We start from the raw sequence: 23,265 nt of genomic DNA, 5'->3' as shown, positions 1-23,265 counted from the left end.
TTCTTCATCAGTCAAAACAATGAACTACTGATGCACACAAATGGAATAATTTCAAAAACATTATGTTGAGCGAAAGATAACTAGATCCCCAAAAATGCACTACATTATTCTATTTATATTAAGTTCAAGATCAGGAAAATTAATCTACTGGGACGCAAATCGCCTGTGGAGATAGTACTGACTAGAAGAGGGAAATTTCTGGAGTGATGGAAATTTTCTGTTTTTTAGTGTGGTGGTGATTACAGGAATATATGCATTTGTCAAGGCTCATTGACTGGGGCCGGCACTGTGGCATAGTAGGCTAAGCCTCTGTCTGTGGTGCTGGTTTGTGTCCCCAGCAGTTTGTTTTCTGATCCAGCTCTCTGCTAATGTGCTTGGGAAAGCAGTAGAAGATGGCCCAAGTGCTTAGGCCCAGAAGAAGCTCCTGGCTCCTGGCTTCAGATAGGCCCAGTTCCGATTGTTGCGGCCATTTGGGGAATGAACCAGTGGATAGAAGACCTTTCTCTCTGTCTCTTCCTCTCTTTATCTGTAACTCTACCTCTCAAGTAAATAAATAAAATCTTAAAATAAAAAAAAAACCTCATTGATTATTTTGAATGAGAAACAAAAACCAAATCTGTCATACAGCCCCAAATACCATAACAAAAGTCAAAAGGTTAATGATGAACAGGAAAAGACAAGCGCCTTGATTTTCAACAAGCATCACAAATCAATAAGAAATATGTGAATATTGCAATAAAAAATGAATAATGATCATGAAGAGGAGGTTCATAGAAAAATAATATAAGGTTTTAATAAGCCCTTAATGATGCCAAAAGTTTTTCCAATTAATGAAATGGAAATTAAAATCAAACAGCATTTTCCACCCATCAGATGGCAAAATGTAAAAGTTTGGGGCTGGTGCTTGGTGTAGTAGGTTAAGTATCCACCTGTGGCACCGACATCTCATATGGACACTGATTTAAGTTCCGGTTGTTCCACTTCTTATCCAGTTCCCTGGATGACCTGGGAGGGCAATGGAAGATAGCCCAAGAGCTTTAGCTCCTACATCAGTGTAGGAGACCCTGAAGAAGCTCCTGGCTCCTGGCTTTAGATCAGCCCAGCTTCAGCCATCATGGCCATTTGGGGAGTGAACCAGCAGATGGAAGATCTCTCTCTTTCTGTCTGTAACTCTGTCTCCCAGGTAAATAAATAAATCTTTTTTAAAAAAATGTGAAAGTTTGAAATTACCCAGAGTTGGTGTGGTTGTGAGGAAACAAACACTTCATTCTCCATTAGTAAGAAGAATAAATTGGTGCAATCTCTAGCATTAGCCACCATATTTACCCTGTCAGTGGCAATTTAATTTTGGCAAAACATCTATTCAATTAAATTCATGTCAATTTGACTTTTCTTTAAAAATTTTAAATTTATCTTATAAATTTATTTTTGACATAATTCTATATAATATGAGCACTTAACTTTTTTTTTTATAAAAGGGTACTTATAATTGGGGAGCCCCAAAATGCTGAGAAACTTATTCCACGATTAGGATGATGTCCCCACCAACTGTGGCACTTTTGAAAGCCTTATTTGGGTATACTGAATCAATGTTATTGAATGGAATTTTGTAAAAAAAATGAAAACTGACTTACCTGTCTATAATTAATGTATCACTTGTTATAATTAAAATATCCAGACAATCTTGTTCCTTGTTTCGATCACTTGTCTGTACTAGACTCATCAACAAACAGAGTTTGAGCAAATTATAAGTCCCAGGAGGAACAATTTGTGTTGCAAAGATATTTGCAAGTATTGCTGTAAACTTCCAGCATGAGCTAGAAGTCAAGGAGAGGAGACATCTGAAGTTGTCACTAACTCCTGAGGGAACTGAAAGCAAATATTAAAATCTATATTATAAAGAGTTTTAAAGACAAAACAAAAAAACACGTTTTAAACTTTTTTGTTTTTATTATTTTTAAGATTTATTTATTTAAAAGGCTGAGTGATAGAGAGATAGGAAGAAACAGAGAGAGAGAGCGAGAGAGAGAGAGAGAGAGAGTTTCCATCCACTGCTTCACTCCCTAAATGATGGCAACAGTCTGGGCTGGACTAGGCTGATGCCAGGACCCTGGAACTCCATTTGGGTTCCCCACGTGGGTGACAGGAGTCCAAGGACTTGAGCCACCTTCTTCGGCTTTCCAAGGTGCATTAGCAGGGAGCTGGATCAGAAGGAAAGCAGCCGGGACTCCAACAGGAACTCTAATAAGGGATGTCAGCATTGCAAGCAGTAGTTTAACCTGTTGCATCACAATGCCGATCCCAGAATTTTTTGAATCTAAAATATTTTTTGTGGCAAGCGTTTGGGGCAGTGGTCAAGTTGCTGCCTGGGACGCTTGCATCCCATATTAGAGTCCTTGGGTTCGAATTCTGGCTCTGCTTCCCATCCAGCTTTCTGCTATTATGCACCATTGGTAGCAGGCAATGGCTCAAGTAGTTCGGTCCTTATAACTCATGCAGGAGACCTAGATTGGTTCCAGGCTTCTGGCTTTGGCCTGGCCTAGCCGCAGCTCTTGTAGGCATTTGTGGAGTAAGCCAGCAGATGAAAAAAATCACTTTCTCTTTTTGCATTTCAGATAAATAAATAATAAATTTCTTTTATTAAATTTCTTAAATCTTTTATTAAATTTTATAAAAATATTTAATTAAATTTATTAAATAATAAATTTCTTAAATCTCTTTTTGCATTTCAGATAAAAATAATGAATTTGGGGCTGGTGCTGTGGTGTTGCAGGTAAAGCCACTGCCTACAGTGCTGGCATCCCATATAGGCACCGGTTTGGGTCCTGGCTGCTGCTCTTCTGATCCAGCTCCCTGCTAATGTGCCTGGGAAATCAGTAGAAGATGGCCCGAGTCCTTGGGCCCCTACACCCATGTGAGAGACCCAGAAGAAGCTCCAGGCTCCTGGCTTCGGATCAGCCCATCTCTGGCTGTTGTGGCCATCTGGGAAGTGAACCAGCAGATGGAAGATTGCTCTCTCCTCTGCCTCTGCCTCTCTGTAACTCTGCCTTTCAAATAAATCAATAAATCATTAAAAAAAAAGTTAAAAAAATTAGTAAATTTTAAAATGATCAGTTTGTAGCTCTTTTAATGATACCATATTCAACTTTTTTTTTTTTTAAGATTTATTTATTTATTTATTTGAAAGGCAGAGTTACACAGAGGTAGAGGCAGAGGCAGAGAGAAAAAGATCTTCCATCTGTTGGTTCACTCCCCAAATGGCCGCACTGGCCAGAGCTGGGCCAATCTGACTAATCTCTAACTCTTAGCACCTGAAATATTTTGCTCATTGTTAATTATAAAACTGCAAAAACCAAGGTTTAGAGTGGGTGTTTGATGTAGTGGTTAAGACAGTACAAGAAATGCCTGCATCATGGGTCCAAGTCCCAGCTCTGCATTTGATTCCAGCTTCCTGCTAATCTGCATCTTGGAAGGTAGCAGATGATGACTCAAGTGGTTGACTCCCTGCCACCCATGTAGGAGAGCAGTACCAAGTTTCCAGCTCCTGGCTTTGGTCTGGCCCAGCCCTGGGTGTTGTAGGTATTTGGAGAGTGAACTAGTGGATGGAAGATATGCCTTTTGAATAAAATAAATAAATATTTTTTAAAAGCTTATCTCACAGTTGGCAAGTTTCTACAATGTCATCTTATTTAATTTCCTTCTTGGCACTTAATGTCTGCGCTTGTTTTATTGGTTGGCATACATGTTTGCTGACTGTCTACCAGATAATTTAAGAGTAGGAACTTTGTCCTGTTCACAACTATATTCCTAGTGCTTACAAGAGTGCCCAGCACTTAGGCAAACAATATTTATTTGCTGAACAAACATTTAAATCTAAATATTTGTTAATTTACAATACTAACATTCTCCTTACCTTTTGGATTGCAAAAAGTGATGCTATTTGCTTCTATACACACAGCAGTTTGTGAGGTTTTTACACAGGTTGGGATTCCAATAATTTTATACTCATTTCCTATATTCATTTTGTTCACTAATTCATCTAAAATTATTAAACACAGAAGAAAATATATATTCACTAAATGAAACTTACACACAATTGTATTATTCAAAGATACAGAACCACTAACAATTCAGTAGTTCACTTAGTAATGAATTATTCACTTTTGATTAGTATACTGCACATATATAGCAGCACTCTTAATGTAAATTGAGGTAATTTTTATTGCTGATAAATTTTGATACTTATTAGGAATTAATTTCAAAATACTTGTGACATATCAGCTAGATATTCTAGTACAATAGTGACTTTTGACAACAGTAAAAAATCATTCTATATAAGATGAAACATCTTTGCATTAAATGACAATTAATGTTAATAAAAATGACTTATAAACAATATTTTTCAGGAAGAAAATAATTTTGAAAAGTATCATTCATTGTCTACAATATCTGGTACATACAAACACACACAAGATGTAATTATATAGTATAAAATAGATACCCTTACCTCCACATTATATACAAAGAAATCAAGAGGCTAAGTCACTTTCACAGAGCTAAATAACAGTAAGCAGCAAAACAAAAATTTACATCTATTTCCCCCTGCCTCCAAACTCTCCCCTCTTCTTTACCCTTGCCCTGGGCAGCATGTGAGCCCAGGTGATAAGAAATAATTTGAATCTAGCAATTACTATGTGCCAGACACTTTTACATAGTAACTCATTGAGTCACAGCAACTCAATAGGGTAGGTTCTCCTGTTAGAAAAAGACTGAACCTTATTCACATGTTCACAGTTCTGAATTCTCAATGAAGACTCATTCCCTATGTGACGTGTTGATAATGACTTCCTCTGTCACAGAATTCTCATTGGTACTTACCCAGGCAGTTCTCAACAGTTAATTATATGTAATGCTCATTCATTTAATTAACAAGTATCTATTGAGTTTTTCCTATGTGTGGTAAAGAAACAAAGTCCTTACTGTCAAGAAGCTTATGTTCTAAAACAATAACCCCAATGTTTACGTGAGACACACATAACAGATAATGGGACATTAAGATGACTCTGATCCTGGGACTTAGCATAATGCTTGGGACTTGGCAAATGCTAATATTTTTTAAGTGAATGCTGTATGTCTGAATGAATAATTGACACATTAGCTGAATGACTCTACAAAAATACTCAAGAATAAGAAGAGTTGTGAATACTAAGCTATGGAAGTACCATTTATAATATAAAAGCACAAATAAGACAGGCCCATGTTTTATAGCAGTTTGTTTTGAGTTCAAAGAGAACTTACCTCTTAGGAAAATTGTAAGAGATTGAAACCTAAATGGCTGGTTGTTGGAAAATCCTTGAAAAGCATGAAGTGCCTTTGTGGCAATTATTTCAACTATCTGTTTATCTTTAGACAGGGAATAAAAAAGAATTAGTTATTAGAATATGTATTCAATTTAATTTCCATATTAAAATAGCAGGCACTGGGCAGGTATTTGGTGCAGCAGTTAAGATGTTGCTTAAGATGTCACATCCTTGGCTGGCACCATGGCTCACTAGGCTAATCCTCTGCCTGCAGTGCCAGCACACCGGGTTCTAGTCCCAGTTGGAGCGCCGGATTCTGTCCCGGTTGCTCCTCTTCCAGTCCAGCTCTCTGCTGTGGCCTGGGAGTGCAGTGAAGGATGGCCCAGGTCCTTGGGCCCTGTACCTGCATAGGTAGACCAGGAGGAAGCACCTGGCAACGTGCTGCCCCATAGCAGTCACTTGGGGGGTGAACCAATGGAAAACCTTTCTCTCTGTCTCTCTCTCTCTCACTGTTTAACTCTGCCTGTCAAAAAAATAATAATAAATAAAAACAGATGCCACATCCTATATCAGAGTGTGTAGGATTAAGTCCTGGTTCTGCTTCCAATACCAACTTCCTGCTAATGCACAGGGTAGGAGGCAACAGATAAGTACTTAGATCCTTGTTAACCATGTAGGGGACCTAGATTGAGTTCCAGGCTCCTAGCTTCATTCTGGCCCCGTCCTGGCTGTTGTGGGCATTTGGAGAGTGAACCAGCAGATGGAAGATCTCTGTCTCTGTCTGTCTTTCTGTGTCTGTCTCTCTACCTTTCAAATAAATGAAAATAAAATTTAAAAAAAATCAGACACTCTCTTAAAATTTTAATTACAAAATGTAATTGAATTTTTACCACCAAGTACTCTAAATTTTCTGTCTTCTTGAAGTGAAGAGGCACATAGATCACACAAAAAGTCATTTCTTATTGTAGCAGATTCTGTAGCACCAGGCACATGCACTCTTATATACTGAAATCCTGAAAACAAAACAAAACAAAAACAACAGTGGTCAGCTAAATTTGTTTTCAGATTTAACTATTTTCCATCATTTAATATGAATCCAATTCAAAGTATGTATTTTGCTTTTGGGCTCAGAGTAATTCAATTAACATTTATTGCATGACTTGCTAAATACTGTGCTAAGAAGCTGGTGGATACATAATCTCTCTATATGTGGCTATGGGAAACCTAAGTTCAGAACATTCATAGAGAAGAGAGGTGAGCCATCTAACCCAATGAGAGATGAGGATAGATAAATGGAAAAGAACCCGGAAAAGGACTGAAATGAAGTTAAGTCAAAGGGTTTGATTGAGGAAACAGTGTTGAACAGTCATGAAGCAATGTGTGAGAAGACCAAGTATTTGGCAATATAGGAGTACTATTTAAGTTGGAGGTGGGAACAGAGGAAAAGAAAGCATTTCAAGTTTATTCAAAGTAAAGTTGCAAACATTAGATGTCAAATTTTATTCCATTCTTTCTAATCTGTTTCATAAGTAAGTACAAATATAACAGCAATAAATAATAGATTCATGATATTTTTTATTTTATATTTTAATATTTACCTTTTGAAAGAGGGCAAGCTTCATCTGAACAAAGAAATCTTGCACCTTGTGTGTACTTGGTTACTGTCGTCATTGCAATCACAATTCCTTGCATCATATAATATCTCTGAGATGTATAATCAAGTGGAAACTCACAAAGATCAAGACCATAACTTGGCAGAGGAGGTAAATGTGTTAATTTCAGCACTATATTAATCTAATGAGAACATAAAAATGGTATTAACAGAAATCGTAGCTCCAATTGGACTTGTGTTACAAGGTAGTAAGTAGATTGTAGAACAACTCAAGTAATTGATACATTAGTGTTGTTAGGAATCGTAATTTTAAGTATAATTGAAAATGAGTATAAAATTAAAGAAGTAAAAATCTTATATGCTAACATTTTAACTGATAATACCATTATAAACATTTTTCACTAAAGCATGCATTTCCTGGTCATTTCCAGTAAAAACACTTAAAAAACAATGGTCTTATAGTATTTAACACTCTTGGCACCCAGATCATGCTTTCTTTTTTTTTTATTTTTTTTTTTTATTTTTGACAGGCAGAGTGGACAGTGAGAGAGAGAGACAGAGAGAGAAAGGTCTTCCTTTTGCCGTTGGTTCACCCTCCAATGGCCGCCGCTGCAGCCGGCGCACTGCGCTGATCCGATGGCAGGAGCCAGGATCCAGGTGCTTTTCCTGGTCTCCCATGGGGTGCAGGGCCCAAGCACCTGGGCCATCCTCCACTGCACTCCCTGGCCATAGCAGAGAGCTGGCCTGGAAGAGGGGCAACCGGGACAGAATCCGGCGCCCCGACCGGGACTAGAACCCGGTGTGCCAGCGCCGCAAGGTGGAGGATTAGCCTATTGAGCCACGGCGCCGGCCAGATCATGCTTTCTAAATATTAATCATGAAAAGGGACCAGGGATCTTTTGGGGGGAAATAGCTCATTCCAGATCAGGTACAGAAAATTGGACCCTGAGGAGCATCTTCTGCCAGATATCAAGGGAGCTATTACAAATGAATGCAAAGGAAAAAAAGAAAAAAGAAAAATTAATGACATCGTTTGTCATAAGGACACAAGAGCAAACTTGAAGGGGCTCCCAATGATCAAAGGCAGAATAATGTAAGAATCAAAAAGAATGACAGAGATTCATTGAAATGTATGAGATATATTAAGAAGTTCATGAGTTTTTTTCATATTTAAAAACAGGAAAAACAAAAAAATGGTCATTGCAACCTGCTAGATTTCAATTTATTATTCTTTGAAAATTAATAAAGAAAAAAAATCAAACATTTATCCTGTCTTTGCTGTACAAATTATATTTCAGAGTTACCGAACTGGTGAAACTTTTCTTTCATAGAATATTTCAGCTAATAAATTCAGAAAGGATGCCAAATTAGGAGTGGAAAATCACAATTTTGCAGCTCTACTGGAATAAAAGATTATAAGCAGTGAATATCAATGGTTGCTAAAACCACTATGTGAAAGTTAATGGGAAACTGTATAATGAAAAGATCAGAAAGACATCATTTTAATCCACTGATCAGTTGTGACATTGCTGAAGTATGACAACAATAATTATATACTTCAGACATAGTGTAATATAGAATACATGACACTAATTATGATGTATTCTTATCTAAATGAGATCAATCTGAATCTAAAAAGTCTTTTAGAAATATATGACATAGGGGAAAATTAAACAGCATCACAAGAAAGCCACCAGACGAATTCAGATTATGTAGTATTTTATAGAGAAATTAACTAGTTTAAAAAGTCACTGGAATAAAAAAGAGGGGAGAGGGAATGGTTCTATGTTGAAAGAAGTAAGTGAGATATAAGAACTAATTAAAATGTTATAGACCTTATTTTGATCCTGACTTGAACCAACCAATTGTAAGTTATAGCCCTATCTAAATACTAATGGAGTTTATGGAATCAAAAGGCTCCCATAGCCTTGGCAGCTCATGATAAGTTTTATGATCCCTGGCATCATAAATAAGAGTGTCAATTGTTAAATCAACAAGAGTCACTGTGCCCATGTAGGACCTCTGTCCTTAATGTGTTGTACTATGAGAATAAACAGTGAAACTTGTCTTCAAACAGTACTTTATACTTTGTGTATCTGTGTGGGTGCAAACTGTTGAAATATTTACTTAGTATAGAGTTGGTCTTTTGTATATGAAGATAACTGAAAATGAATTTTAATGAAGAATGGAATGGGAGAGGGAGTAGGAGGTGGGACGAGAGTGGGGGTGGGAGGGCAGGTATGGGGGGAAGAACCGCTATATTCCTAAAGCTGTACCTATGAAATTTGTATTTATTAAATAAGAGCTTTTTTTTAAAAAAAAAAAAACAATTGTAAGACATACTTGAGGCATCTGAGAAAATTTAAATATGGATTGGATATTAGTTTCCTTCATTCCAAGGAATTTTGTTAATTTTGTAAAGGGTGATGATGGCACTGTGATTGAGAAATATGTCCATAATTTTTAGAGGTTATTACTGAAGTATGTAGAGTAAAATAATAACATGTTTGGTGTTTGCTTTAAGATATTTCAGAAAAACATTGATAATGCAACTATGGCAAACTATTTTAACACTGACTTTATCTGAGTGATAGATACATGGAGGTTCACTGTATTATTCTCTTTGAGTATGCTCAAAATGTTTTGTTTGGTTTGTTTATTTATTTATTTATTTTGACAGGCAGAGTTAGACAGTGAGAGAGAGACAGAGAGAAAGGTCTTCCTTCGTCGGTTCACCCCCCAAATGGCTGTTACAGCCGGCGCGCTGCGCCGATCCAAAGCTAGGAGCCAGGTGCTTCTCCTGGTCTCCCAAGCGGGTGCAGGGCCCAAGCACTTGGACCATCCTCCACTGCCGTCCCAGGCCACAGCAGGCAGCTGGACTGGAAGAGGAGCAACCGGGACAGAACTGGTGCCCCGACTGGGACTAGAACCCGGGGTGCTGGCGCTGCAGGCAGAGGATTAGCCTAGTGAGCCACGGCACTGGCCCGAAATGTTTTATTTTAAAAATGTTTAATGTTATAAGTGATAATATTGGAAATAAAGATGCATATATAATACATCCCATTGAACTTTTGGAAAAATGTGTTATTATTTTTAATAAGTGGAAAAAATGATTATAAGAATACTGTTTACAAGTCATCTTGAAAATTTGTACCTAAGTTTTCTTTGCTAAACTTACTTGAGTTTCAGTCTGTAATTGTCCAATTAATGAGAGAGTCTTAACAGCAATAAAACAGACCTGTGATTTCAAACAAACAAAACTGTTACCAAACATCGAGACAGAGAGACAGAAGATCTTCCATCTGATGGCTCACTCCCCAAATACCTGTAACAGCCCAGGCTGGGCCAGGTTGAAGCCTGGAGCCAGGAATGCCATCTAGGTCTCATGGGTGGCAGGGACCTAAATACTTGGGCTATCATTTGTTGCTTCCGAGTTGTATTAGCAGGAAGCTGGATGGGAAGAGGGGGGTGCCAGGACTCCAACTGGCACTCCAATATGCGATGCTCCAAGTGGTGGATTAACCTGCTATGACAAAATGCTTGCCCCTTTCTTTAACTTACTGATTGAAAAATTTGAGCAGCTTTCAAAGGCTGGTGTAAAATGTTATTTCCAAGCTCAGCATCTAATTCAACAACATCAGAGGGATTTATTAAAATATTAAAACGATAGACAGCATAACTTTGTTTTGAATCTGTAAAAATATAGAAAGGTAAAAGTCAGGATAGTTTTATGTAGGAATTCTATTTGAAAGTTTCTAAAAGAAAGTCACTTTTACTGAACATACCATTGTAATGCTTGCAATCATCTATAAACTTTTGGAGACCTCCACTTCTGTCAAGGTAGATGAGGGCTGCCTCCTTCAATTTTAGATTTGACATTTTCTCCTAGTTAATGATTCTTCTCTATTACTAACTGATAAACAATTGTTGGTAAAAAGTCCAGATGGTAAAACTCATAGAAAGGATGAGAAAATCTAAAAATAAAATAAAATAAATTTTACTTTACAAACTATTAAAACTGAGAGTGAAATAAAGCTAAGCAAAATTTCCAAGTTCAAAAAAAAACTTATACCCAAAGGGAATCAAAATTTTGTTTCCTTTTGCCAAATAACATTTTTATCTACACTTGGTTATAAGATCTTTGACAAAATTATGAATTTAAGAACAAGAGCTTTAAATGTCTCTTTACAGAGAAGATCTTCCAAAGAATGTTTGTTGAAATAAACAATATGGGACAATGAAGTTCCTTTACAGATGTTGTTTAAAATATAAAGTGGTTAAATGTTAGTTCGTAAATCAGTCTAAGTGAGAAAATATAGTAGAGAGAATACTAACCTGGGAAATTTGAGGATTTGATTCTAGAACCATCATTTCCTGGTGGTTAAGGGGAAATCATTAGGCCTCTCTCTTGGATCAGTATCTACCTGAAGGAAATGAAGAGTTGTACTAGATAATTAAAACCCCTTACAGTTTTGAATCTTGTGACAGTGACTCACATAAAACATTAAACTGTAGGAATGAGTAGAGAGTGGACTATATAAAAATCAATTAAAGACAGCAAATACTAATGGACACAATATATACCAGTAACTGAATATGTGCTAGAAATAAAATGATTAAGATTGGACCTTGCTTTTCAAGAAGGTGCCAACTTAGAGAAGTCAGAAATAATGACTGACACATTTATTCAGTCATTACCAAATACTTTTTTCACATCTACTAGTTGTTTTATGCCACGTTGTTCTAGGTATTTGGGATATAAAAATGAATACTATGTGGTTGCTATCCTTCAGAAAGAGGACAGTGGAGTGAGATATGTAAGCAATTATGCAGTGTTAAGTACTGTAACAGAAATAATATATAGGCAAAAGGAAGCTGCAACATATATGAAATAGTTCACCAAATTTCGGTCAGCCTTGCAAATGAGTCAAATTTTCTAGGTTTTATGATATTTTGATAGAAGGATCATAGAGAATAGGTCGATTCTATTTAAAAGATGATATTTGGTAGATAGATAGTTCATCTAATTGGATGAGAGATGAAGATGAGGAGAAGGTTTTCCAGAGATGGGGTTGATTTTCCCACCCATTATCAGTCCTGCATTATTTGGTCCCCATCTCTTCTACCTGGAGTTCAGGCTACTTTTGAAAGAAAAGTGAGACTGCCCTTCTTGCTGTTATATAGGGATGGAATTTCAATTTATTTCTTCAAGGCTACAAATAGAATGCTTGTAAAGTGCATGTTGTCTTCAGGACATCTCATCTCTGAAACTTCATTAGAACATTGGGTTTGGGGGCTTTAAAAGAAGCTATTGATAATGAGATGGTTGGGCGAGGCCAGATTAGTTTTTTTTTTTTTTTTTAAGAATTTACTTAGAGAGTCAGAGTCTTCCATCCACTGGTTCACTCCTCAAATAAATGCTGGCACCTGCCAAAGCTGCAGCAAGGAACCAGGACCTCCATCCAGGTCTCCTACACCACATGGCAGGGACTCAAGTACTTGAGCCATCACTTTGCTGACTCCCAGGGTGTGGATTAGCAGGAAGCTGGATTGGAAGCAGAGGCAGACTCCATCTCAGGCACTCTTATGTGGGAGGTGGGTGCCTCAACGGGTCGCTGGGCTACAGCACCCACTGCCGTCAATGGAAGGTTTCGAAGTCCCTCGTGATAACTAAGTAATGGGAAACAATCTGTGTTTTTCAAAGTAGGAGGGAAACATGGCCAGGTTTTTTACTTCGGAAATCTCTGTCTTCCCACCAGTGTGGAAAACGGGTTGAAATAGGAGAAGAGTGGATAACCAGTTTCTACCTTTTGCAATTTAAAAGATGGATGGCCCAATCTAGAGCATTAGGAATGAAACAGAATGGGGAAGATGGATTCTAGAATTTCAAAGATTTCACACTGGACCCGTACAATGTGAGAAACAGTCCCAAAGTAAATGGGTTCGTAGCAGGAATGTGAGAGGATGTGACGCTTCCACGGAAATACGAATCCAGAAATAGGCGTAGGGAAATAAGGAAAGTTGGAGATATCCCGAGTTTGACAGGCCCTGGGGATACCCAGAGAGATAGCAGGAGGGCGTCGTGATCAGGGCCTGGGCTTCAGTGGCGTCAGAACAGCTGGGGTTAAAATCGGGGCGTCGTCGTGTAAAGTGAGGTGCTGGGAGCGAGTGCGTTTCAAGGAAGAGCTCGAAAAGAAAAGGCATAGAAGCCCACGGAAAAGCATTTAAAAACGAACGGGGATAAAATTCTAATTCTCTGTCTTCCCGCCGTCTAAAGAACCTCAGCGCTGGTTCACGTGGAACAGAGGCCCGTCCTGTCTCCCCTCTACCTGCCCAGGGGTAAACGGGTGAGGGGACGCCGCCGCGGGAAAAACACCTCACAGCTAGGGGAGGAAGGCGAATCCGGCCTCGCAGGGTGGGATCCAGAGCCCCTCCACCTCCAGGAGACCCAGCCCCGCAGCTATTTGTACCCACCCGGGCACCCCCCGGAGCGCCTCCCCGCCACGCGCCAACGCTCGCGCCGCCAAGGCGGCCCTAGCACGCATGTGCGCTCCTCCGACCGTTGACGGCGCGCGCGGCCTGCCGGGACCCAGCCCGCCCCATCCCCCACCGCTCTGATTTACTGATGCTTGCGCACTTATTGCGGGCCAAAAAAGAGACAGGGCGACCTTTGTTTTCCATATCGCAGACCAAAGGGTTGTTAAAAAACCTTTAAAACGATGCAAAATGGAGGGCCACTTTGGAAAACATTGCAGTACGCCCTCAAGGACTAAACAGTTAATGTAGAACACACACTACCATGTACAGATGCCCACCGAAGAGAAGCGAAAATAGGTCCACACCGAAACTAAGAAAGGAACAGTCCCAAAGTGGACACCTGTATCTGATGGAGTAGTGGCTAACTTGGTGTAGCCATACAATGGAATATTGGGCCATAAAAAAGGAATTAAGAAATAATACGTGCAACAAGGATGAGCATCGAAAACTGGATAATCCTAGCTCCACGTGCCATTCAGCTTCCTGCTAATACACACCCTGGAAGGCGGCAGGTGGTGACTCAAGTAGTTGGTTACTTGCATCTCACACGGCAGACCTTGATTGGGTTCCAGGTTCCTGGCTTTGGCCTGGCACAGCCCTGGCTGTTTTAAGGCATTTGGGGAATGAACTAGCCAATGGAAGCTCGCTCTCTCTCCCCTTCTGTCCCTTTGTAACTCTTTCAGATAAATAAAGCTTTAGTACAATGGATGGGAGTTGTGGTACAGCAGGCTAAGCTGCTGCTTGGAATGCCCTGATTCTGTATCAGGAATGTTTGGGATTAACTCCGGCCTCCATTTCCTTTCCAGCTTCTTGCTAATGGACACCCTGGGAGGAAGCAGATGGTGATACAAGCACTTGGATTCACACCACCCACTTGGTGAGACCTGGAATTCCTGGCTCCTGGCTTTGGCATGGCCCAGGCCCGGTTGCTCTGCCTTTCAAGTAAATTTTAACAATTAAAGTTAAATATGGTAGAATTGAACTTAAAACCTCAAGTATTTAGTGTATCACTGCACACTGCAAACGCTCCAAAAATGATAGTGGCATTGAGTCAAATTTTAATTGCTTATAGCTACTTACTGCTACTTTGTTGTGAATATTTACAGTACTTTTAAAGAAAATCTGGACATAGAGAGAGATTTCTAGGGGTAGGTTGAGAATCTAAGTATATATGTAATATATAAACAAGGACATGTGATGCAACAAGTATTTTCCTTACCTACACAGACCATTTGTTGGTTGGATTCAGAGATGAACACTTTTTCTTTTTTTTGACAGGCAGAGTGGACAGTGAGAGAGAGAGAGAGACAGAGAGAAAGGTCTTCCTTTGCCGTTGGTTCACCCTCCAATGGCCGCTGCGGCTGGCGTGCTGCGGCTGGCGCACCGCGCTGATCCGATGGCAGGAGCCAGGTACTTATCCTGGTTTCCCATGGGGTTCAGGGCCCAAGCGCTTGGGCCATCCTCCACTGCACTCCCTGGCCACAGCAGAGAGCTGGTCTGGAAGAGGGGCAACCAGGACAGAATCCGGCGCCCCGACTAGGACTAGAACCTGGTGTGCTGGCGCCACAAGGCGGAGGATTGGCCTAGTGAGCCGCGGCACCGGCTTTTGAATTTTATTTATTGATTTGAGAGGTAGAGTTACACACAGAGAGAGGGAGAGACAGAGAGAAAGGTTTTCCATCTGCTGGTTCAGATGAACACTTCCAAAAATTTGAATGGTAAGAGAGGGAAAATCACCCATGTGTCCAGATGTCCACAACCACTGAGACCAAGCCAAGAGCCAGGAACTCAATTTCTATCTGTGAATCCTTTTGATCAAGCTATGTAACATATCCCTCTTCCCCCATTAACCTCATTAACACACAAAGCTTGGCATATCCCATTGAGGTCCTGAAGCGACCTGAAACTCACTTACATACACTTTAGGGTTTGTATTGCTATATTCTGAATGTGCCCCCACAAAATTTTTATGTTGTAACCTAATCTCCAATGTGACACTATTGAGAGGCAGAGCATTTGGGAGGGGATTGCAACTACAGATCTTTGGAAGACACTCTCCACAGGGCTACTTTGCCCCTTCTACCAGGCAACACAAAATAATGACTTGCTCTCTGCTGGTTTGACATGGCAAATTGTTATAGTGATTAATATAGTGATAAAATTTTAGAATATTTAAGCATCCATTCAAATGTACCACTACTGCAATTATATCACAATACTGTTTGTTGGCTCTCATAAATTTTTTAAATTAAAAAATTTGGCATATTAAAATTTGTACATAAGGAGAACCTGCTGCCAGCATCTACACCATCTAACATTTATCCACCAGGTGCATCAAACAAATCTTAGTACCATGATGTCTACATTGTACCCTCTGCAGTATGGGCAAGCCTTCATTTAGATCCTTCTGTTCATTTTGCTAAAAGCCATGAACTGGTTCTACTCTTTAAAGGGTACACATTTTACTAAAAGACTTAGGCTGAGATGAAAATACAAACTTGAAACCTGGAAGAAATTTTGTTTCCTGAATTATATGCATCAGCCTATGAAAATCTGCTAATTTATATGTGTCTAAATGTTTTCTGTTGAAAGTTTATACTTCATCACACATGTAACTTATTTTGTAATGATTATATAACCATCACCAATTTTAACTTCAAAAAATTACAGGCATTAGATGATCATTCACCTTTTCTGCTAATTTTATTAGACTTATGGATTTGTATTTCTTATGATCCAAAAACATCAAAATTCTGTTTTTAGTTGGTTCTTAAAAATATACAATATTGCACTTTAATTTTTGGCAGTTCAATTACAGAGTGGCTAAGTAAAAAAAAAAAAAAACATAGAAGAAACTACAGTTTTTATTTTGCTTTATAATAACCATAGAATCTTGTGTAAAAGCAGAACTTACAGTAGTGTCAAATAAACCAAATATTTACAGTGCAGATATTAAAGTCTTACCTCCTAAGGAAGATTCAGTGTATTGAATGTAAATATTATCAATCTAATAAAAGCACATCCCTCCCCCCCAATTCTGCTGAGCCTTTTTAAGCCAAAGGGTATTGGTGGGAAATGCTTTGGCGATTTCTTTCTCAAGAGAATACCTGAAATGGATGATTGTTTTTGACAAATCTAAACTGGGTCACTCAACTCTTTCATAACAATGTTTCCCACAAGACTTCAAAATCCTCTCCGCTAACTAAGAATTTCAAGTCTTGCATTTCTTTTTAGTTTTTCTGTAGTTATTCCTTTATTATTTTAAGTGCACAGATCAGTTGATATGATTTTAAGGTTGGTTTCTATCCTTGGTCTAAGATACATAAGATATTGAAAATGCATCTGAAATATTTTTAACTTTCGTTACATTATAGCAAAACCTTATTTATTTACAATGACCCAGAGTAGGTAAACACTCTCGAAAGCTCAGTATCTTTTTTCCCCTTCTTACTTAATTAGAAAATAGCTTTGAGACAGCTATTTGCAAAAGCAAATACCAAGATTTACTTAACAGTATATTAAACACTCAAGATCAAACAGAACATAAATAGAATATATTTTGCAATATAAATACATGACATAGAGACATTCATTTTTGGCACCACCTAAAAAAAATTCAGCAGTTCTTTATTACCTTTCAGATCTTTGGAAATACTTAAAATTTCTAACCACTAAACTCTTCTCCTCTAGAGGAGAAATAATTCACAAATTTTGAATTGGTATTTCCAAAGCAAATGACTGACTTCATTTTGTTACTTCTTAAAATGATCTGGGGAATGAACAGTGTAACCAGCAGCCGATGTGTTAACTATGCTTTTATACTTTAATCCTGGCAACAATCAGTTATTTCAAATTGATTTATCATGGAAAGATATGGTTTCTTTAAAACAACCATGTACCATTGCATAGTTCTCATAGCAGAGAGTTATAAGGTAATAATATATGTTAACTGAACTGAAACAGACTGCGGAAAAACAGTCTGCCTTGGGTAGATGTTAGTGTAAACTCAGAGGGAAAAAAAACAGTCAATAGCAAAAAAGTTTTCTTTAAAAATAGGTTAATGCTAAGAATAAAAGTTTTTTTAAAATTTCTGTTCAAAAATAAGCTTAATAAACAATACAAATTTTAATTCAAAACGTAGCTCTTTGAAATGCCCTATTTTCTTGCATACAGCAGAAAATACACTTTTCATAGTTTCAACATTACACGTAAAAATGAGGCACTAGTTATACATATTTGAATATATGCACACAACAAGGAGTTTCAGTCCCATCCATAGGCTTATATTTGCTCAATGCTTTTGAATGGCAAACTGTTCACAAAAACAGGTCTTCTGAAGGAGGTGCGTAAGAGAAACCAACGAATGCATCATCTGCCTCCAAGACACTGGCGTTCACTATAGAATAGTCAGAAGACACACACACGGAATACGGAACTGTTTCTTCTGTAAATGCTGTGTCGAAGTTCCTGATATCATCGGGTCCAGCCTAAAACATCAGAAGTATAGTGTTATTCACTGTGCCTTTCCTTTCAGTAGCTTAGTCCTTCATCAAAACTCCCCTATGAACGCTTATACCTTTTTCACATTGAGTTTGTGGGGTCTTCCCACTTTACTTTTTGGAAACATTTTTGTTTTTCCTCTCTGGACTTCTATGATTTCTCCTTCTAACAGTTAAGGTTCTTGCTGGGTCAGGGAGGGGAAGATAAGGGTGAGGACGATTAGCCTAACAGAGTCCTCAGCTATGTTCAATTAAATCTGAGGCATCTGGAACTAGGCCCCTTCCTCTCTACCCATCACTGGATGTTCAGAAAAGTGGGTTCCATTTGGTTTTCAGAGAAGCACTTTCCATTTGAGCTCCCATAAATGCCTACCCACTACATTTCTCCTTAGTGAAGCATTTTAAAGAAGGAATGAAGGGTTATAAATAAAATTGTGAAAGATGATTCTTTCTGTGCTATGGAGAGGGTCGTGAAGCATTTGGCTAGGATACCTTTAAGCTCTGAAGGCCCAAGGGGAACAGGTATATGGGAAATCAAGTACAGAAGTTGCTTAGGCTCGAAGGCTGTGTTTCTTACCAGCCTCTGCCTGGGGTCCAGACCTACTCTCAGATAGGACTTCTGAATGACCCACCTAGAACATGGCCAGGCCACTCCCAACTGCAGCTCCACACCACACCCTACCCTCCCTCTTCAGGGCAAGCCTGCACCTTACACACCAAGCTTGCAAACTTTTCTGACAACCATTTCTAGGGCAAGTTCTACTCACACTGGCTACCTTACATTTGTGTAATAATTTCATAGTGTACACATTGCTTAACACATCAAATAATATTAATTTAACAACTGATAAAGACAGTCTTACCTTAGGGGTTATTTTCTGGGAACCTCTAATTTGGAATGTCAGTAAGCCTGCTCCCATCAATCAATCAACTCTATTTCTATAGTTTTCTAAACCTGAGTTAACAGTAGACTTTTATATGTAATAAACAAAAATTGTTCAACTATGCACTGAGGCCACAGAACTGAGAACTACTAACTGTGCAGAATAGTCACAATTTCAAAGAAGCAGCAAAAATCCTTGAAGAAGTTATATCCTAAAAGCTATCAAAATGCAAACAGCAAAGAAGTAAAAGCTATTCTGAAGAAAAATCCATTCTGAAGCATTTCTGGAAGTAAGGATAGAAACCTGGACACACCCAACATAAAGAAGGCTTCTAGAATAATTCAGAGGATGTCAGGGAATGTTGCAGGGAAGTCGTGTCAATATGGATTCTTTTGGAGAAACGTGTTTTATATCTGTATTTCTGAAGTGACCCACTAAAAAGCAAATCTTGCAGAAACTATCAAAAACTACTCATTTGTGAGTTTTATAGCAAGTGTGAAATAGTCTAATGTCTTCTCTGTCATATTAACAGCTGAGAGAATAAAAGGAAGGCACCAATGCCAGTTAAAATGAACTAAATAGGCCAGTATTGTGGTGTAATGGGTGAGGACACTGATTGCGACCCTGGCATTTCATTTTGGGGTGCTGGTTTGAGTCCTGGCTATTTGGATTCCAATCTAATTTCCTGCTAATGTGTCTGGGAAGGCAATGGATGATGGCACAAGTACTTAAGTCCCTGCCGCCCATGTGTGATACCAGGATGGAGTTCCTGGCTTCTAGCTTTGGCCTTGCCCAGATCTGACTGTTGCAGTCATTTGAAGAATCAATCAGTGGATGAGAGGCCTCTCTGTGTGTTTCCCTCTCGGCATTTCATATAAATAAATCTTTTCCAAAAATGAATTAAATATTTATCAGCATAACTTCAGTTATGTAGATTAAAACTAAGACTTCAAAATGCCTTTTATCCATTATTTATAGGTAAATACACTGATGTGAGTCCTTTATGATGCAGACTACTTGGCACATGTAATTAAAAACTTCATGCAATCTATTGGATTTTGGAAAGACTCCTACTGACTGCTAGAAACATTCACCGTTGAAACACTGAAGCTTAGTACGGTCAGTAACCCAATTCTTCCTTTTTCCAGTAACTAGTCTGACTGAAAATATAAAACACCAGGGAGTGGGCTGTAGCCTAGTGGTTAAATCTACTTCACTCATGGAGTACCAGAGCTCAACCACCTCTAGCTTCCTGACTCCAGCTTCCTGCCAATGCAGAACCTGAGAGACAGCAGTGATGACTCAAGTAATCGGGTTTCTACTCCCACATGGGAGAACTGGCTAGCATTCCTAACTCCTGACTCTGGTCCTGGCCCACTTCTGGCTGTTGTGGACATTTGGGGGATAAATCAGTGGATGGGAGCACTCTATTTATCCCTCAAATACATAATTAAATACCACCACCAAGAAGCAATAAGCAGATTGGAAATCAATTAATTTATTTTCCTCACAGAAAGATAAAGTATCAAAGGCAATTTCTGTCAGTTGCTTTGTTGCCATACTGCAATCATAAATTATTATGAAAGAGTGTTAATTGTTAAAGGAACAACAGAAATCACTGTGCACTTATTCCCCATATAGACTTCCGTCCCTAATGAGTTTACTATGAGAACTGCCTGCAAATTTTGTTCCCAAACAGTACTCTATATGTTGTGTGTTCATGGGTGCAAACTGTTGAAGTCTATGTTTAGTATGGAGTTGGTCCTCTGTATATAAAGTCAAACTAAAAATGAACCGTAATGAAGAAGGATATCGGAGGGGGAGGTGGGTAGGGTGGGCGTTTGGTGGGGGGAAAGAACCAGTGTATTCCTAAAGTTGTATCTGTGAAAAAATGATTTTATTAAATAAAAAATTATTGAGACATGTCTTTTTTAACCTTATGTTACCGTATTTCAAATCAACCAACACATTTACTATATAACACTAAACGTATTTAATCATTCTCCTCTTTCTGCATTTGTGTCTTTAATTAGTTTTCTTGAAGACACAGCCCATGTACTACTTATTTATATTTCTCAACTAAGTGACCAATAAATAATTAACTCACAAATCTCCGAAGGGAAGAAAAAGGGAACCAGGTTCCCTACTACAGGCTGAGCATCCCTATCTGAAAATCTGAAATGCTCCAAAGTTTGAAACTAAGCCCTGACATGACACCACAAATGGAAAATTCAACATCTGACCTCACGTGACAGGTTGCAGTTAAAACACAGGTACAGTGAAAACACTGTAAGATTACCTTCAGGCTTTGTGTGTAAGCTGTGTATTAAACATAAGTGAATTTCATATTTGATTTTAGTTCCATCCCCAAGATATCTATCTATCTACAAATATTCTAAATCCAAAAAAATCCAAAATCCAAAACATTTCTGATCCCAAGCATTTTGGATAAGGGATATTCAACCTGGAGCAATCTGGGAAAGATATCATCCCTAATGGAGCTAACTTCTAAAACTGTCACTTCTGGATGTGCTACATGAATAAAATAAGTCAATCTACAAATATGTCTGAGATGTAACACTGACTTTGGAATCATGTACAGATTGATTCCTGGTTCTGGTACCTTTCATCCAGCTATGTGACTTCTCTGAGCGTCTATTTCTTCATTTGTAAAACATAGATAATAAGAGCAATAGTACACTGGTAGCTTATATGATGAATAAGTTATATACTGTAAGGCATATAAAACATACATGCCTGTACACAGGAAACTACCAAAGCAACTATTATGATATTTTTCTTTTTTTTAAAAAAAGATTTTATTAATTTATTTGACAGGTAGAGTTACAGACAGTGAGAGGTAGAGACAGCGAGAGAAGTCTTCCTTCCATTGTTTCACTCCCCAAATGGCCGCAACGGGCGGAGCTACGCCAATCCGAAGCCAGCAGCCAGGAGCCAGGAGCCAGGAGCCAGGAGCTTCTTCCTGGTCTCATACGCGGGTACAGGGGCCCAAGGACTTGGGGCCATCTTCTACTGTTTTCCCAGGCCACAGCAGAGCTGGATCGGAAGAGGAGCAGCCGGGACTAGAACTGGCGCCCATATGGGATGCCGGCACCACAGGTGGGGAGGATTAACCAAGTGAGCCACAGCGCTGGCCCCCATAATTATTATTTTTCAAAGACTTATTTATTTATTTGGAAAGTAGAGTGACAAGAGATCTTTCATCTGCTGGTTCACTCTCCAAACAGCTATCAAAGCCAAGGCTGAGTGAGGCTGAATTCAAGAGTCAGAAACTCCATCGGAGTCTCCCATAGGGGTGTCAGGGGACCAAGTACTTGAGCCATCATCCGCTGCCTTTCCAGGCACAATAGCAGGAAGCTGGATTAGAAGCAGAGCAGGCTGGACTTGAACTGGCACTCTGATACTGGGACGCTGGTACTGCAAGCAGTAGCCTGACTGCTGTGCCACACACCAGCCCCTCTAGGACAATCACTGACCTCCTAATTTCTTTTCTTTTCTTTTTTTTGGACAGGCAGAGTGGACAGTGAGAGAGAGAGAGAGAAAGAGAGGAAGGTCTTCTTTTGCTGTTGGTTCACCCTCCAATGGCCGCTGCGGCTGGTGCAGCACGCTGATCCGAAGCCAGGAGCCAGGAGCTTCTCCTGCTCTCCCATGCGGGTGCAGGGCCCAAGGACTTGGGCCATCCTCCACTGCACTCCTGGGCCATAGCAGAGAGCTGGACTGGAAGAGGGGCAACCGGGACAGAATCCAGTGCCCCGACTGGGACTAGAACCTGGGGTGCCGGGGCTGCAGGTGGAGGATTAGCCTATTGAGCCGCAGCACTGGCCATGACCTTCTAATTTCTTTACTGTTATGTATTTGTTTACAAACTTTTCCAACACTGTTAATACTATAAAGTATGTTCTTTGATGTAACATTTTGCTTTAAAAATTGTATTTAGATGAAACAGTTCCATAAGTAGATTTAATAAATCCATCTAACACGAACATTTTTTACAATACTATCTTAATGTTTTCCAAAAAGGACATAATAGTTTATATTACCATTAAAAATGTTTGCCTATTTCTTGTTTTATATCAATCTAGAAAAAACTATGCAATATTAAAATGTTTATTGACTTAATATAAAAAGGATACCTAGTAGTTATTTCAATGTGTATATTTTTAACTTCCTGAGCTCATTCTGTTTGCATATTCAAAAGAAACACTTCATAATGACTGTGCAAGATGGTATTTCCATCAACTTCATCTAACTTATTGGGCATTTTGTACTTAATAGTTGGAACCTGACAACCCTGAGTGACACATTTCATAAATATTTAGGCACTGGATCCATTTCACTCAAGTTAGATCTTAACATTTCCAAAATTACAGTAAAATAAATTAATTCCCTGTTTCCCTATTTTAGTCTGATGT

At 38.9% G+C, this 23,265-nt stretch overlaps 2 protein-coding genes and 1 long non-coding RNA gene across 19 annotated transcripts in view; 1 reads left to right on the top strand and 2 right to left on the bottom strand.

The window, feature by feature from the left end:
- MCMDC2 (minichromosome maintenance domain containing 2) overlaps positions 1–13,453 on the bottom strand; it is a 35,087-nt gene extending 21,634 nt beyond the window's left edge. The window contains exons 1-10 of the mRNA XM_051844532.3: positions 13,387–13,453; positions 11,248–11,336; positions 10,698–10,886; positions 10,474–10,604; positions 10,091–10,150; positions 6,899–7,094; positions 6,191–6,313; positions 5,299–5,403; positions 3,914–4,039; positions 1,635–1,869 (exon numbers count right to left, since the gene is read on the bottom strand). Coding sequence (XP_051700492.1) covers positions 1,635–1,869; positions 3,914–4,039; positions 5,299–5,403; positions 6,191–6,313; positions 6,899–7,094; positions 10,091–10,150; positions 10,474–10,604; positions 10,698–10,791 — 1,070 coding nt within the window. The 5' untranslated portion in view covers positions 10,792–10,886; positions 11,248–11,336; positions 13,387–13,453. The remainder of the gene's footprint in view (positions 1–1,634; positions 1,870–3,913; positions 4,040–5,298; positions 5,404–6,190; positions 6,314–6,898; positions 7,095–10,090; positions 10,151–10,473; positions 10,605–10,697; positions 10,887–11,247; positions 11,337–13,386) is intronic.
- Positions 993–22,980, top strand: LOC103348040 (uncharacterized). Of its 3 annotated transcripts, none has more exons than XR_016236503.1 (4): positions 993–1,183; positions 14,256–14,326; positions 19,811–19,951; positions 22,369–22,980. It is a non-coding gene; the product is annotated as an uncharacterized LOC103348040 (long non-coding RNA). The 3 variants fall into 3 exon arrangements; XR_016236502.1 differs by having other exon boundaries at positions 22,365–22,980; XR_016236504.1 differs by lacking the exon at positions 22,369–22,980 and adding an exon at positions 21,671–21,908.
- The window catches only part of SGK3 (serum/glucocorticoid regulated kinase family member 3), a 157,749-nt gene continuing 150,617 nt past the window's right edge, over positions 16,134–23,265 (bottom strand). For all 15 annotated transcript variants that reach the window (XM_089336302.1, XM_070075140.2, XM_089336310.1 and 12 more), the window contains one exon: positions 16,134–17,936. In XM_089336302.1, coding sequence (XP_089192428.1) covers positions 17,766–17,936 — 171 coding nt within the window. In that variant the 3' untranslated portion in view covers positions 16,134–17,765. The remainder of the gene's footprint in view (positions 17,937–23,265) is intronic.

This window comes from Oryctolagus cuniculus, chromosome 6, assembly GCF_051225735.1.
Source record: "Oryctolagus cuniculus isolate XC-2025 breed Fujian yellow rabbit chromosome 6, ASM5122573v1, whole genome shotgun sequence".
Lineage (NCBI taxonomy): Eukaryota > Metazoa > Chordata > Mammalia > Lagomorpha > Leporidae > Oryctolagus > Oryctolagus cuniculus.
Note: the sequence above shows the minus strand (reverse complement) of the source record. Positions and strands in the feature narration are given on the sequence as shown.